Source organism: Plectropomus leopardus, chromosome 16 (assembly GCF_026936395.1).
Source record: "Plectropomus leopardus strain MGB_pleo_1.0 chromosome 16, ASM2693639v1, whole genome shotgun sequence".
Classification (NCBI taxonomy): Eukaryota; Metazoa; Chordata; class Actinopteri; order Perciformes; family Serranidae; genus Plectropomus; species Plectropomus leopardus.
Genome location: NC_142191.1, coordinates 4032752 through 4049086, shown reverse-complemented (window position 1 = coordinate 4049086; position 16335 = coordinate 4032752). Strand labels below are relative to the sequence as shown.

Sequence of the window (16335 nt, the reverse complement as noted above, 5' to 3'; positions counted from 1 at the left end):
ATTACATACAGTAGATGTTGGTCGGCATGCCCCCAGTTTGGTGAATCAGGTTGAAGTTGGAGATGGAAGCTAAAAAATGCCCGGGGGCAGCAGCTGAACATATTTCAGTCATCAGAAAATAAATCTATTAGTTTAAATCTATGCTATATTTAGAAATTTTTCACCACTTTACCTCGCTGCAGACAGTGATTTCTGATGAGGACCTGAGGCAGATGTATTGCTTTTGTCAGAGCCACCAGACTCCATTGACAAAAATATTAATTTAACACTGCTGAACAGAGGAGCTGCTGGTCTACAGCTGCCTCGATCAGTTAGTTTCTGTTGTTTTGTGCCTTTGGTGAATCTGAACTAACCTTTTAAAACTCCAAAGGCTCCAGTGTTTTTTCTCGGTGGAGTCTGGTCTTGAACAGAGCAGCAAGAAAGACAGGCTGTCTTTTGGATTGTTGCAGCCTGAAATGTGAACTGATTTTTTTAGGGGGCTAAAATATGTTTTGCTGCTTCCCTCGTCCACATCAGTACATTGTTTATCTTCTATGGGTGAACTCCAGCCTGCTTCTCCAAACTGGGCATGTGCTGACTGACATCGACTGCATGTAAACAGATGAAGGATAAGTGCCTCATAAAACCCCACTTCAAAAGATCCAAACTATCCCTTTATTGTGTGCACACTTCACCTGTTTGCTATTCATCAGATGTGCCTCTTTGCACATAAATACAATCTGCCAAAAAAAAAAAAGTTTTCAGATGAATATTGATCATTGCAGCCTGGATTTGATCAGAAAACAAGTAAATTAATTCAGCCAAATGTCGAAGAATTACTTTAATCACAAACTGAATATTACACTGATACCCAGAACTGGCAGTGCATATCTGAACTCAACTTGTCACACTTTAATGTCCCCAGTGAAACTTTAGTTTCCTAGTTTTTGTGATGGCGTGCAGCTGTCCCCTGATAGAGAGTCGGCGTTGGACAATCCAAATAAGTGTGACCATGTGTCTCTGTAGTTACTGTTGTGTTTCATTTGGCTGTCATTGTGTGAGCAAAAAGTAATTACATTTAACACTTAATGACTTATGAAGATGGCTTCTGGGCAGTCAAATTACAAAACCTCAAGATGGTTTTCTTCAACTTGGAAATTCAAATGAAATAAAGTGCACACAGCCCCCCCCTTGAAAATAGCATTTCCTCAGTGTAATTCATGCTCCGTAGCTGAGAAAGGCTGCATATGCATGAAAATTTAATTGTCTCTTGTCTTGCAATTTGAAGCGATTTTTACATCATCCTCCTTCCCGCCTCAGCACCTTTTTCCAAAGCCAAATATGGGCTTCATAATGAGTGCTGGAAGATACAAGAGCACACATGTACACACACACCAACACAGAGGCCAGTTATTTGCAGTAGCTTACAAATAAATTGGATTTATGGTTTTTGTGTAAGCGGGGTACTTTCTTGCATGACCAAGAAAAGCCTATGCAAAGAGAATAAATGTTTGTACATACATTTAACCCCTTCCTCTCCGCTAGGATGCCAGCAATCTTGGCTGACAACAAAACGGGCAGATTTTTTAAGCTAGAGCGAAGATTCTGGTATAATATGAAACATGAGGACCTAAGAAACCCATCGCTACCAACCATGTCATACTTATCTGGCTTAGCTCATCTGGAAGGAGGAAAAATGTTCCAGATTTAGACTTAATTTTTGCAATGGAAAAACCATTATTGCTATTTTCATCAGGGTCCATTTGATCACTTACCTCAAGATATGTCAATGAAAATTGGTTCTGTGGGTACGACATGTCTTTGCATACATACTCACTTCATGCTAGTCCCATGATATTTTCTGCAATAAACATACAGTTTCATAACAATGGTGTATATAAATATTTTCTCATACTGGTGTCCCTAAAGAGTATTGTAGCTACACCGGTCCAAAGAGTTAATGGCCACACTTTGTGCTGATGTTTTCTGAAGATTTATTTTGCTCCTCTTCCTTGTTTCCTAAGTTACCTCAAACCTTGTGAAAACTAAAAAAAAAAAAAATCATAAAAGTTTTAAAAAACCATGAACTTACTGTTAAAGTCATTAAGCTGGTGTCCATTAATTCGCAGTCCAATTAGCATGAGAGAAATGTGCTAAAATAAAATAAAACAACCAAAAATTCACCACTAGTGTCCACGCAAGGCACATTAACGTTTTACAAACGTGAAACAAAATGAAAGAAAAATTACAGTGTGCCCCTCTAGGATCACATCTAGAATATCGTTTCTTTGGAGTCGATGTTTATCATCTGTCTCCATACAAAAGATATGAAGACGATAAAAATAAACAACAATGGCATACAGTTCATTCAGGTAACTGAGACTCAGGCTGCAGCAGCAAACACTAGAGAACAGGCTACTCCCTTAAAGGGACAGACTCCCAAGAGACAGGCCAAAATGACTAAAGAGAGGGTTTGTCATCTTAAACTTTTAATAGAATAGCAAATAAATTACAGAGCTACTCATGTATTCATATTGTAAAGCCTATTTTATACATTGAGTTGATCTGACTAACCTGAAAGAAGGCGACTTAAAGTGTGCTGCTGTATAAGGAAAAATAGAAGTATTGGATTGGGCAAAAAAAAAAGAAACACAACCAGGACATTCTTACTTAGATGTTACAGATCTATTTTTTTGTCAAATTCAACGGCAAAGAAAATAAAAATCTATGGGCAGGGCTTTTGACATTTATCTGAATGTGGAGAAATGAGAAATCGGAAAGCTTGTTTATTTCTGTTGTCATTTTCAGCTGTAACTGTAATGTTTGAAGAAAGTTAAACAAGGTGGTCCAACAGATCTGACATTTCCTGCATAAAATACATGAGAACGGTTTATAAAATATGATATTTTCTAAAAATTAAATCACCAAAAAGTTTACACAAGTGCAGCTGCAAAAGTTAGTTTATTAATCAAACAGAAAATTAACAGAAAATTAATCGCCAACTATTGTTACACACATTTAAGTCTTGCTCCTCAAGTTTAGGGGGAAATATTTTCAATTTTGTTCATAATTTTGAGGGGTTTTTTTTAAATTTTTGTTTTTTTTTCCAATAATTTTGAATTCTGGGGTGTTATTTTTTTTTTATTATGTCTTTTTTCGGGACTCAGTATCGACAGATACTCAGTATTGAACGACTCGGATCAGACTGGGGGCAAAAAAAATGATCAAGACATCCCTACTTGGATCTTACAGATCTTTTTTTGTCAAACTCAGTGGCAGGACTTATGACAGTCATCTGAATTTTGGAGGTTTGGGAAATCTTTTGTCATTTTCATCTGTAACTGCAATGTTTCAAGATAGATAATTAAACAGGTGGTCCAACACATCTGACATTTCTTGCATAAAAAAAAACATAAGAACATAAAAAATCACCAAAGACTAACTGTTACAGATTTGTAGCTGCAACAGTTAGTTGATTAATCAATCAGAAAATTCAAAGAAAAAGAATCGCCAACTGTTTTTATAAACATCAAAGTCATGAAGTCATACTCTCTTTTTTCAATGATTTTAATTATTTTTTTTTTTTTTTAATAATATTGATTTTTTAAAAAATTTTGAAGTCTTGGTTGTTGTTTTTTTCTATTTCTTTTCTCCAGGACTCGGTATTGGCAGATAGTCAAGATTAAATGACTCAGACCAGGTCTATGGTAGGGAGGGCTGGAGTGGAAGAGGTTAAAAAAATAACATCTTAAAAATGTTGGAAAAGTGAATTGAGAAAAAGAACTTGTCGCACAGAAGAAAAAATGAAAAAAAACTTTCTACCACAATCAAATCCTCGAGAGCAATACCATGATGTTAATTGAAAGCTGCATACAGTAGGCCTGCTTCAGACTATTCAATTCACATTACCATTTTAATTCCCGCCTTGTGTCTTTAGCTGCTCGCCTCCCTCGCACGACATCAACGGGAAGCAATTCTTTGCCAGCCCAAATGAATAAATCATATCTCTGTCTTTGCAGGCGAGGGGCCTGGGTCATTTGTTGGAATGCAGGGTCTACAAATGATACACTAAAGGGGAAAAACGCAATTAGGCAGTTTAATAAGGAAGACTAACGAAGCCTCTCACCCGGCGCTTGGCCCGGAGAATACAGCCCAGACCTTGCACAATTATGCTTCTGGGTGAAGTTGTACACCAGCTCACAACGTGCTGGGGGGAAAAAACCCTCATTATCCCTCAGCGGTCTGTTTCACCTCGTCCTTCATGCTATCTTCATCACGCCATCCCTCCGTGTTCAATCGCTTCCTTTCTCTTACCTCCTCACCTTGCTAAATAATTACTTGGTTGTGTTAAAAAGGCCGATATCTCTGCAGCTCACTGTCACAAACACTTCTCTGTTGCTTGAGGGAAATGGCGATAACAACCCTTTTACCGCGGAGGAAACGGTTGCATGTTCTGCTCTCGCTCAGGCAGGACCCATAAGGGTGCTGATGAGCTCACGCGACATCCCACCTGGCCTTTGACACGCCCCTCCACCGACGGGCTTTTCTAATGCACTCGCGTGTACACGCACTCAGGCACCGTCTGTCAGTGGAAAAGCAAGCGCGTGCACAGATTGCCACTGTCGCAATTAGGCAGCCGTCCTCCAATTAGACAAAGGAAGCCGGCAGATTGTGACCCCTCTGCCACTCTCTGCCTGAACTGTTCTCCCTCTGCCTGCCGTAATGAGAGAGTGCCTGTTTACAGCGCTGATGCTTTTAGCCTGCCTCCTCGGCTCCGTCTTTATTTTCCCTCCATGGATGCAGGAGCGGGGGGGAAAAGGGAGGATTTAATGATGCCGCGGTACATCTAAGGGAGAAGAGGCACAAGAGTTATGAAGGTGTAAGGAGTGTGAGAGAGTACGTGTTTCAAAAAAAGAAAAAGAAAAAAATCCTTGTATATGTGTCTGTGTGTGTGTATGCACCCACCTTTGTCTTAAGTGGTGATATCAAGACTCTCATGCATGTCTGCGTGCTGACGTTTCTCACCAAAGCCGGCTCCATCCTTTTTTTTCTCCAACGTGTGAGAAAAAGCTACAATCCCTTTTCTCACAGATACAGTGGAAGGAGGCGGGCTCGACTCTTTGCCTCCCATTTACATATATGATGGGGTGTGACGAACATGCAACATCATTCTGAAAATTACAAGAGGAAAAGAGAAAATAAATAACAAAAAGCCAATGCAGAGATGCAGAGAGCATGCACAGAAAATCACTGTCTTGTATCTCGTTGCACTAATGTTACGTTTAACTTTCTTCTTTCTCAGATAAGGTGATCAGGCACCGAGCATGCAGTTTAAAGGACACGGCTCATGCTATTTTTGCATCCGAGCTGGACCCCGAGTTCGACCGCATGTGTGAAGAGATCAAGGAGGCGCGCAGGAAGAGGGGTAAGGAAGTCACACAAAAAAAGCTAAAGCAAATTGGCTTGATTTCCCTCAAAAATATAAAAGGCAATGACTGACTGAACAAGAAATAACCCCCAAAATTAGTAAAATTCTCCAAGAAAATTACCAGAAAAAGGCATATAAAAGGAAAGAAAAGTAAAAGATCAAAAACAGAACATGACTAGAAAAGTGATTAAAAAAAAAAGATAATTATCATCATATTTTTTTCTATAATCTTATTTTTAATATATAATTAGAATAATTATAAATTTCTTTATTTCTATCTAAATATGTTATACTTGAATACAGAAAATGACCTGAAAAAGTGATCAAATTAAATAAATAATATTTAATAATCATATTTTTCTCTTTAACCTAATTTTCTATCTATAATTATAATAATTATAAATGTAAATTTCTTGATGTTTCTACTTAATTATGTTGTAGTTGGGCAGAAAATGACCAAAACATTATAATAATCATATTTTATTTTGTTAAAGTAATTTTCAATATATACTTATACTATACTAATAATTATAAATATAGATTTTTTAAATTTCTGCCTAATTATGTGATAATTTTCTCATGATTCCCTTTTTAAAGTTTACTGTCAAGTAATTTTCTCGTCACCTTTCACAGTTTTTTTGTTTTGTTTTTTGTTTTTATAGAAATTTAAAAGAAATTTCATGCCAAAGTTCTGCTTGCTTTTTTTTCCTTGTTTTTGACAGAAATCAAACCGATGTGCTCACATTTTTAATGTTTAAATGCCTTCTGAAAGGCATCTGAACACAACTGCATCCAGGTTTCAAAGTGTTAACACACACTAACCATTGTGTACTCCTATCTTAGGGATCACACAATAAAAATTGATCATTGCACCGACCCAAACATAAACTTAAACGGACGGTTCACCCCCCAAATAAAACACATTTTTCCTCTTCCCTTTGGTGCTATTTATCAGTCCCGGTTGTTTTGGTGTGAGTTATCGAGTGTTGGAGATATCGGCCGTGGAGCTGTAAAAAATTTGAAACTTGAAAAACTCAACAGCAATGTCTCTTTTCCAGAAACCATGACCTGGTTACTCAATAAATCCACAGACCCCGTGAGCAGATTTATGTAGGGACTTTTTTTTCTCCCAAACTACACCTGTGAACCGTATCACTGCACAGAGGGAATCATGATGGTTCACCAGCAGATGGAGACATGAAATACAATGCCTCTCAGTTTATGTAATATTCATTCATTGTGCAAAATAAGAAAAATTACTTCAATTTAGGGTTAATATTTTGTACAAGTTGACTTTATCAATTGTAAAATGCAAAAAAAAAAAAAAAAGCATGCATGTCAGTCGATTCTGAGACAGCTGCAGTGGAGCCAAAGAAGTACACGTTTTTATTAATTTTATTAGCCATTATTAGAACGCAGATACAGATAATCAGCAACATACCAAATATCGGCCATGCCGATAATCTGTCGATTCCAAAGCCACACGCCTCATAAATCTATATAAGTCACAAATGAATCAGTTTTATTAATTTAAAAAAATCTGAAAAAAGAGTAAAAATTGACACAGATTTTGCATTATATCTCTCACATGTTTGCCAGTATGGCCTTGAAGTTGGCATTAAATTATAATTATAATATAATTATATTCAAGGTGGTATTAAAAAGCTCTTAAAAAGTCTTAAATTAAATTTTGAGAACCCTAGAGAGAGCGCAGACATCTCTGCATCTGATGTGTCCAACTCTCACCAAAACAATCTCGATTGATAAACAACACTGATGGTAAGAAAGAAAATATGTGTTTTTAGTTTTGGGGTGAATTGCTCCTTTAATCAGTATTTATCCTCTGATGAAGCTTTGCAAGATCATAAACTTTAATAACCCCAGATACTTGATAAATACCTATAATTTCTGCTGCACTGCCCTCTGTATCCAGGGACGGTTGTTTTCGGCGGATTATTGGTAGAGCAGACTAATATAGCATACTAATAAGACTGAACTGAGAAGCATCATTTGTTTATCTAAATAAATAAACATTTTGAAAGAATACTCCCTCTCTTGAATAATGAGCGCAGTGCGTGCTGGCTGTGTAGTTCCCGGCCTGCCCTCTCACCCTCTCTGTGTTTGTTTGTTGAAGGTCTTTGATAGATTATTTCAGAGAACAGAAACTTGCTTTTTTGGGAGGAAAAAAATCTGTAGGCTAGCCCAGTCATACTTGATGGAGCAGTCAGTTTTTAGTGTAGACTATGTGGCGCGGAAAGGAGCGATGCCCGAGGCTTCAGTGTTCCAGACAGTGCCTTCTGTGCTCGCTGTCTGCCTGGCGCTCTGCATCTGTACACTCACCAAACAGCCCCGAGCGGTGCTGAGTGGGTTTAGGGTAAATCTGAATTAGGTTTATGCACATAGAAACACACATATACAGTGTAGTTAAATTGTGCACTTGAACTTTTAAGTTGTTTTTTTTTTTTTTTCTCTCTCTTTTTTTTCAGATTCTGTTTATTGGCTTTTTGTTCATTTTTGAATAAACAGAGCAAACGTTCACAAACACCATCCCACATAATAAAACTTTCTCTCTATAAGGAGAAACTTAGGAAAACACATTATTGAGATTACATAAATAAGTTATAGATAAGCATAATTGAAAAAAGTTTTTAAAAACTAAAATAAATAATATAAATAAATAAGATTTAATTTAAAATAAAACCAATACACACCTTCTTGTTCACAAATGCTTACATATATACCTCAGTATATACATACCAAAAACCATATAAACATAAAACCTAATTGAGTAGAAAATCAGGTTTACAAAACGGTCATCATCCAGTTCTCTCTTCTTTTTACCAACCATTTTACTCTGAATGTAATACAAGTTACAAACTCCCTTGGAGTGATGAACTTTTGTCTAATCACAGGCATCTACACAGTTAGGTCTCTCATGAAATGTAAGAAAGGCGTCCACATCTCATCAACATCCTCAGTTTTGCTCTAAATATGTAAGTCAGTTTTTCTAATTCCAGACTCTAATCCAGTGATACTCACACTGGGAATTGTTTTTGTAGTTTTAGTATAAATAAAGTGCCAGAGTGCACAAAACAGCATTAAAATGAAGCTTTTCTATCAAAAAAAGGGCTGGTGGAGGATCCCCCGTACCCCCCAATAGAGGTCCTACCTAAGCCCCCAATATCGTAAAATTCTGGAAATGTTCTGACATATTAGAAACATCGTAAAATCCCAGAAATGTGCTAAAATCATATAAATGTCCAAGAATCCCAGAAATGTACTAAAAACCCTTGAAACGTCCTCAAATACGAGATACATCCTAAAATCGTAGAAACGTCCTGGAATCCTAGAAACACGCTAAAATCCTAGATATGTTTTATAATGCTTGAAATGACCTAAAATCTGAGAATTTTCTAGAATCCGACAAACATCCTCGAATCCTAGAAATGTCCTAAAATCTTAGAAATATCCAAGAATCCTAGCAATGTCCTTAGAAATCTTAGAAATGTCTTAAAATCCTGGAAACATCCTAGAATCCTACAAACGTCCCAAAAAATGTCAAAAAATGCTAGAATTGTCCTAAAATCCTAGAAATGCCCTAATATCAGAGAAATGTCCCAAAATCCTAGAAGTGTCTTAAAATCTTAAAAATGTTGAAAAATCCTAGAAACTTAAAATCCTTAAATCCAAGAAATGTCCTAAAATCCAAATAATGTCCTAAATCGTAGAAATGTCCTAAAATCCGAGAAACGTCTTCATATTAGGGACACATGCACTCGCAGAAAAGCTTCCTTGGAAGATCATATTAATCTTCTCATTGTCTGAATGAAATTATAGTGGCTTGGTAATTTTGGTCTTTTATTTAAATTAGTCCCTTGTCCATCCAGTGTTTAAACTCATATCACGTCTCCCTGTTCTGACATGATTATTGAAACATGACAATACAGTATTTGACAGTATTTCATGTGCGTCAAACATTAAGCACATAGCATGTCTTCATATATGCACATATTTTGCTGCATAATTTGTAGCCAAGACTGAAGAAAGAAATCCGCTACAGTTTTTTTTCTCTCCTACTTTTATTGATTGACCATGAAGACATGTCCCTCCCTGCTCTTGATAGCTTTTGAGTTTACAGGCATGAGAACACAAAACAATCCTGCTACTTCAGAAGCGGATCTAAGTGCCTCATGCTTTTTGCCATGAAATATCCTTTATCTTTCAAAGAGATGAGACACTGTCACACATTATTGCCCTTTTTGTTCTGGTCTGTCGTAATTCGTTTTTTTTTTTTTAAGAAAAGCTCCCAAGCACATTGAAGGGAGTTCACAAGAGGACCCGGTTTCCCTTTAAAAACATTATCTACAGTATTATGCACAGCCTTTTACCCCCCGAGGGCCTATTGACTTCTGACTTAAGCCACAGAGGTTTGGCTCTTCCGTGTCAAGCGGGAAACTTATCAAAGAGGAAGCAATTTTCAGAAGTCACTCTGTTGCTTTTGATTTCCTCTTTTAGCAACTAAAAGCACAGGATGCTAAATGAATATTGCAGGAGCAGAAGTCAACTGCCTGAGAGGAGGAATACAGCAGTGTAAATATTTCATCTTCCAGTCAAGGTCCTGCTATAAAGCTATCAATTAGCCCAGCGCTGCATGATGCCCATTTGCAGCAGTGTTCAAAACCCGCAGTGCATCTCGCTGGATTTTTCTCTCCGCCCGTGACAAGATGAAAGGAGCTGTGATAAATTTGGCCAAAAATTTTCAATATCACTCGATGTCAGAGTTGAAATGTCTCATTTTCAGGAGCTTGCATGTCTCCGTGCTCCCCCCTCTGCTTTTTCATTCCCGTCACACTCAAGCTCTTGAGTGAAACATGGAGTCACTGCAAAAGGAAATCGTTATAGTTTTTTTTTTTTTTTTTTGTAGTAATGTTTGTGCTGATGGACGTGTGGTTGCACCTCGCTCGCCGTGTCACAACCCCTCGGTCGTTCTCGTCTGTCGGATCACATTTTCATCACTGTCTGTCAAAGCACCTTCCTCTTCTTTAGGTGTTTATACACACACACTCACACAGGCACTATATCTTGGCAGCAGTGTGTTTCAGAAGTGTTTTTCCCATTTACACACACACACACACACACACACACACACACACACACACACACACACACAAAGACTACTGTCTGTTGTCGGTAACTGATCCTCTGTGGGCTCTGCAGACTTCCAGACGCCAGCTCAGCCGATGCCGCCGACGGGCGCTGTGGCAACCAGGAGGCATCACACTGCAGGAGAGGAGCAGGCGAGGAGCAGCACTCAGGGCGAGGCCACTTACAAACAGTGCACCACTAGTGAGTATCCAAAGCTGATACCAAACTTTTATAGTTGCTTATCTGCAGTGATGATGCATATGTGTGCCCTCCACGACCCACACACCCACCTTATGAGACAAACTATGCTCATAACTTTAAAAATACTTCAAAAAGTGTGACACCCTCTCGTTTTAGTCGCAAACTGTACAATTTTGCAAAGACTGGATTTTGCAAGGTCACTTTTTCACATTGTGACACATTCAATTATATTTCATGTCTCCATCTGCTGGTGGACCATCATGATAAGAGTTTACACAATATGATGATTCCATTACAGAAAAGACTTGATGATCACTAAAGTTAGGTAGGGAAAAAGGTGGATATTTTGATATCAAATCACTTATCGGCATATCGGATATCTGCAAAAAAATCCAGTGTCGTTCATTCCTAGTTCTTGCACCTCGACAGCGTCCCCTCGATGTTCCCCGTCTACATGGTTTGCTGCTTCCTGTTTGGTGCTAGAGAGAGCGCAGCTATTGGTTGATGTTGATGTTCACATCATTGAGCGTCAGTATTTGCATGAGCCTAGACTAAAAATGTAAAATTATATGAAACATCTTATTCTATTTGAACGTCAAGAGCAGAAAAATTCAGACTTAAGACAGCTCGGGCTGAGTTTTATGAGTTTTATGACACCATTCGAACGAGAGCACAGGACTCTGATTTTGTTCCGACACTGGGAATTTGTCTGTGAAGTTGCTTAAAAATTAGTTTGTTGTCAGGCCGGCATTAAATGACAGCAGCTCTGTGTCCCTTACCAGGTCAGGAAATACACATCCTCGCCGTTCTGTTTGACTCGGACATCTCAAACTTTGGTTTTTGCCTTTTTTTCTGTCTGTGACGTAGAAGCAAGCAGCTGTGTTGTATTACAACAGTTTACCAGATGTATACGTGGCGCCACACACCTGCCTGCTCTCTCTCACACACACACACACACACACACACACACACACACACACAGATACATCTCTCAGCAGCGGGGAAGCATCACAGTGAGTAGCCTCATTAGCAGGGATGCTCCCTCCTAACCACTCAGAACATGACCACGCCACAGAGCAATTACACGCCCACCTGTGGTAAACGGCAGGTGCCGAAGGGTGAAGGGAGGGCCAGGTGAGGGCAGGGGGCAAAATAATGAGGCCGTTACCTGAACGAGTCAGAAGTAAGCAGGTTTTACATGAAATCAGGAGAATTCCTTCTAAACGATACTGCCTGAAAGAGGCTCCCTCAACAGTCGTCATGAGATGTACAGAAACCAGATAAGACGAACAATATGTGGAGGAAGGATATTTGGCATTTGTACTGTTGTGTTGGCATATTATTAATTTATCGATACATATTGATATTGAAATTTTGAAATTGTTTCAGTACTCGTTTTTCACAGCGTCAGTACACTGGTACCAGCTTTGCTTTCTCTCTCTCTCTTATAGTTCATGTTTTCTTCAGTCATTCTGCTGTTTGTTGCCACTAACAAAGAGGAGAAAAGTCTGTGTTGTCATGTTAGAGCCTTGTTATATTTATCTTTTAACATTAATGAATATAATGTAAATAAATAAATTAATATAAATATTCACATATAAGTGCAACACTTACATTCTCAGCATATGATACATACTTAAGTTTTAAATATTTGCATATTAGTATTTTTCCTGCCTGCTATAATTCTCTATTCTGGCATCACAGTGACTGTAACGAACCACAATTTTCTTTGAGGATCAATTAAGTATTTCTGATTCTGATTTTTAAGTTGACATTTTATGTCCTCAATGTCAATGTCAATATTGATATTTTTATTTGTATTGTACTGAATTTATAAATTTCGGTAGTATGACAACAATAGTGTAGTGACATATCCTCGGAAAAAAGATTCACCAAACTTTTGTTTTTCTTGTGCAAATTACAGTTGATGCCTTTTTTGTGTGACCGGGGGTCGGGATAATATTTGAGGTTTGGGGTACAAAGTCCAGCTGCAAATCCACAAAAGGACGTTTATTGTGAAGTTTAAGTTTATGAAGTTTATTTGATACTTCTACCTTAAGTACAACAACACGCGACCTTGATTTTTCATAGTTTGATGCGTCTCCGTCATAAATATTTATAACAAAAATATTTTATACAGTATAAAGCTCTGAAATTACTGACTCACTGCATAAATGTGAAATTGATCATAAAATTACAATGAACATGGTGGAAGTGCCTACTTCAGTAGATGTAATTTTTCACCTATTGCTTGGATTTTATTTAAATTTACACTCATTTCCGCCCTTAAGGTAGAGGTGTCGGTGATATTTAAAAACTGAAATATTGAGGTCATCTTAATAATACGCGTATGATAATATTGTGTAAAAAAAACATTTTTCATATAATTTCTATTTCTCTCATGTCTTGCTTTGTCTCTCTCTACTTCCCCACATTTTCTTCTCTAGTTTTCCCCTTTAGAAAAAAATACATTTTCTTGTCACTTTTTACTAATTTCTTGTAATTTGTGGGATTTTATTTGTCAGTTTGCTGACTGACATTCTTCCGTTTGATTTTCAGAAGAAATCAAACCAATTTGCTCCGGTTTCAAAGGGCTAAGCAGCTGTAGAGACAACTGCTGTCCATCCAAGTCTCAAAGGGTTAATATAGAGTGAGTTTTGAGACTACAAAAAGCGCCCTCTGAAAATCTGTAGGGGACATGTCCCCTGTGTCCCCCTGTGTAAATTACGCCCCTGTGGAAGGACACAGCTCTACTTTTTGGCGAAGATGCAACTGAATTTATCGACTGAAGCTTTAATGATGATTGTGGTTCTTGTTGCAGCCAAAGTTTAGATTAATTTCTGTGTCTGTAGTACAGCTGTCCAACACAAGGTGGCGCTTGTCCCTCATGAGAGCGTCCCTAATGGAACACCTGCTGTGTGGGTAAACCAGCCCCTCTCCCCGAGAGACGCTGCCCTCTTGAGAGATGAGGGCCTCTGTTGGCCACCATTAATACAGTAAGACTCTTGTCTGCAGCTCCAGCAGTTTATCTCGTCCTGCTAAGCCCAACAAAAAAAATAACAGCTATATACCAGGGAGGTGATATTTAATTAATTAAATCACTCCAAATATAATTCACTGCGGTGTAAAGTAATGCAGCTTCGATGGAAGACTGCAACATCAGAAATGATCCAGTAGTTTTTGAAAGATTAATTTTGATAAGTCAATACATATTATACACAGTTCAGTCTAATGCAGTGCAGTGCGACACAATCAATTACGACAGCCCAAAATGCCACAGAGCTGATTCAACATCTCTGTCAACAAAAACTGAACTTGAAAAGAATCACAAATACCTGATTTACTGCCTTAATATCTTATTTTCATTACTTTATATCACACCTAATGAGCTCGCGTCTCTGAGTATTGATTAATTTATTGTGCATCAAGCCTATATAATGTCTAATTTATCACGTCAAAGCGATGTTAAACACATAAAAACAAGGTTAAAAAAAGAGCACAAGCTCATTTTCATCAACTAATTGACGATTTTGAAACCCGGGCAGAGCTGTTTTTCTTTCAGTCAGCAGTCACAGCCGTATATGCCACTTTTAGCTGTAGTTTTTATCTCCAAAGCCAAATGTCACAGATGCGGACCACCAATTTAGAAGCTCTTGGGAGAGTCGTTATCAGCCTCCACCAGAGGCTTTAATTAATTAGGCTAACTCAGGTGATTAATTTGTGACATCGGCAGCATGTTCTCACCTGGAGCACCTCAGCAAGGCAGCTATTAGGCTAATTGATCACAGAGTCTGTCGTGTCTGGAGATGTGACACAACATCATAATGAAAGCGCAGCGGAGGAGAAGCGTCCTCTGTGCCAGTTCGGAAGAAATAAACTGTTTGTGAAATTGCGGCCGCCGCAGCCAGGTCACTGCCGGGGTCGCCGGCTTTTCCCTTCGACTTCTGCGAGAGGTCAGGACACGTGAAGGTTATCCTAGATCATTACCTGCAGGGGGACGCCTATCAGGAGCTGTTCTGGTATCTTCTCTTCTATAGGGCTTTTATCTGGGCCACCTCTCCCTCTCTCGGTCCGCCCCGGAGCTGAGGATTGCCTGTGACATTCAGATAGAACGGAGAGTGGTGGTGGCCGGATGAGATGCACTATTTGGAAGCGTGGAGAAAAGCTTTTTGAAGGATATTTCTGAATCAGGTGTTAAAAGCAGCAGCCGCGGATAAGTCCGCTTGTTGAGACTCGAGATAGCCGGGGCAGCTGCCGGGGTCAATCAGGGGGAGGAAGAGCGGAGACCTCGCTGCTGTTAATGCACAAGGAAACTGGAGGAAGGATGCGGTTTCCATTAGCCAACATGGATAGCTCTGTCATGGTTTCTCGGCCCCCCCTCCCCCAGCTCTCTCTCTCTCTCTCTCTCTTGCAGCCTTCCTTGCTGCCCCCCCCTCCCCCTCTCGCCTGTCACTCCCTCCCAGGAGGAGCAGGAAACCCAAGGCCCATTACCTGGGCCACAGCCCTGGGTTCATTCGTAGTGCATCACCACAAGGATCTGGTTCATATGGAGTGCCTTCCTTTCATTCATAATTAAGTCCTCCGTTTTTCTTCTTCACTCTGTTTTTTTCCCAAGCAGCAAACATGTGCTATTGATTGCTCCGCCAAATATCAATGTCAGATTATTCTCCTGCTTTTCTCAAACGTCTTAAGTGGTGTGCTGCGCTGCTTTTCCAGTTTGGTTAAAAAAACCTTTCTGTTTCTTCTGGCATGGTTCACCAGTGTTTTTCCACTGCCGGGTTGACAAGATCGTCCTCATTCAAGTGTTGAACTGTTTGCGGGAGAAAAGAAAAACGATGCATGCGCTGCATAATGTGTCCTCGGCGTCACTCAATAGCACGCCCAAGGCAACAGGCACCAGGCTGTATTCATGTAGATGGAACGCCGCTGTGTCTCGCCTGTCCCCCGCCTCGCATCTCGCATCACGGTAAACAGACAGCTCCTCTCCCCGTCGCCAGTCGATCCATCACAAGACCTTGATGGGATATTTAAAGTCATAATAAACACTGGCGCTTCCTTTCACCTCGGGCTGAAGTAGTTACTGCATGAAAGGATGGCCTGGATTTTTTTTTTTTTTTTGTGCTCAGGACAAAAGGACAGCGGGCACGCAGCCTGTGACGTACGCGGGGAAATAGGTTAATAGGAGGACGCTTTGTCCGTTTAGGGAACACAAAGCGCCGTCGAAGACAATTCTATTAACTCGATTTTCTCATCTTTGCCTCTTCTGTTTACAAGCGTCCACTTCGCTGACTGAAGGGGGAAGTTTAACCTTGAAGCCAGTGTGTTTTGCATGCAACTGATGTCCATTATATATCTGAAGTACTTGTTTTACATGCAGCAGCTACAGAATCAGAAATACTTTATTCAAGGTTCCAGCAGTCATGGAAGACCTGGAAAAGTCATGAAATTTAACAGTAACATTTCAGTTACTGTTAAATTAACTAAGTTAAATTTAAAAAGTCATGGAATTAGTGAAAATCATTGAAAGTTTTGGAAAAGTTATGGAAATTTTGTTGTTTATCGAAATTGTGATGGTAATCTTC

At 39.1% G+C, this 16335-nt stretch overlaps 1 protein-coding gene across 1 annotated transcript in view; it reads left to right on the top strand.

Annotated features, from left to right (window-relative positions):
* Positions 1-16335, top strand: part of atad2b (ATPase family AAA domain containing 2B) — a 115105-nt gene that overhangs the window by 37406 nt on the left and 61364 nt on the right. Inside the window, exons 23-24 of the mRNA XM_042503446.2 lie at positions 5282-5404; positions 10625-10753. Coding sequence (XP_042359380.2) covers positions 5282-5404; positions 10625-10753 — 252 coding nt within the window. The remainder of the gene's footprint in view (positions 1-5281; positions 5405-10624; positions 10754-16335) is intronic.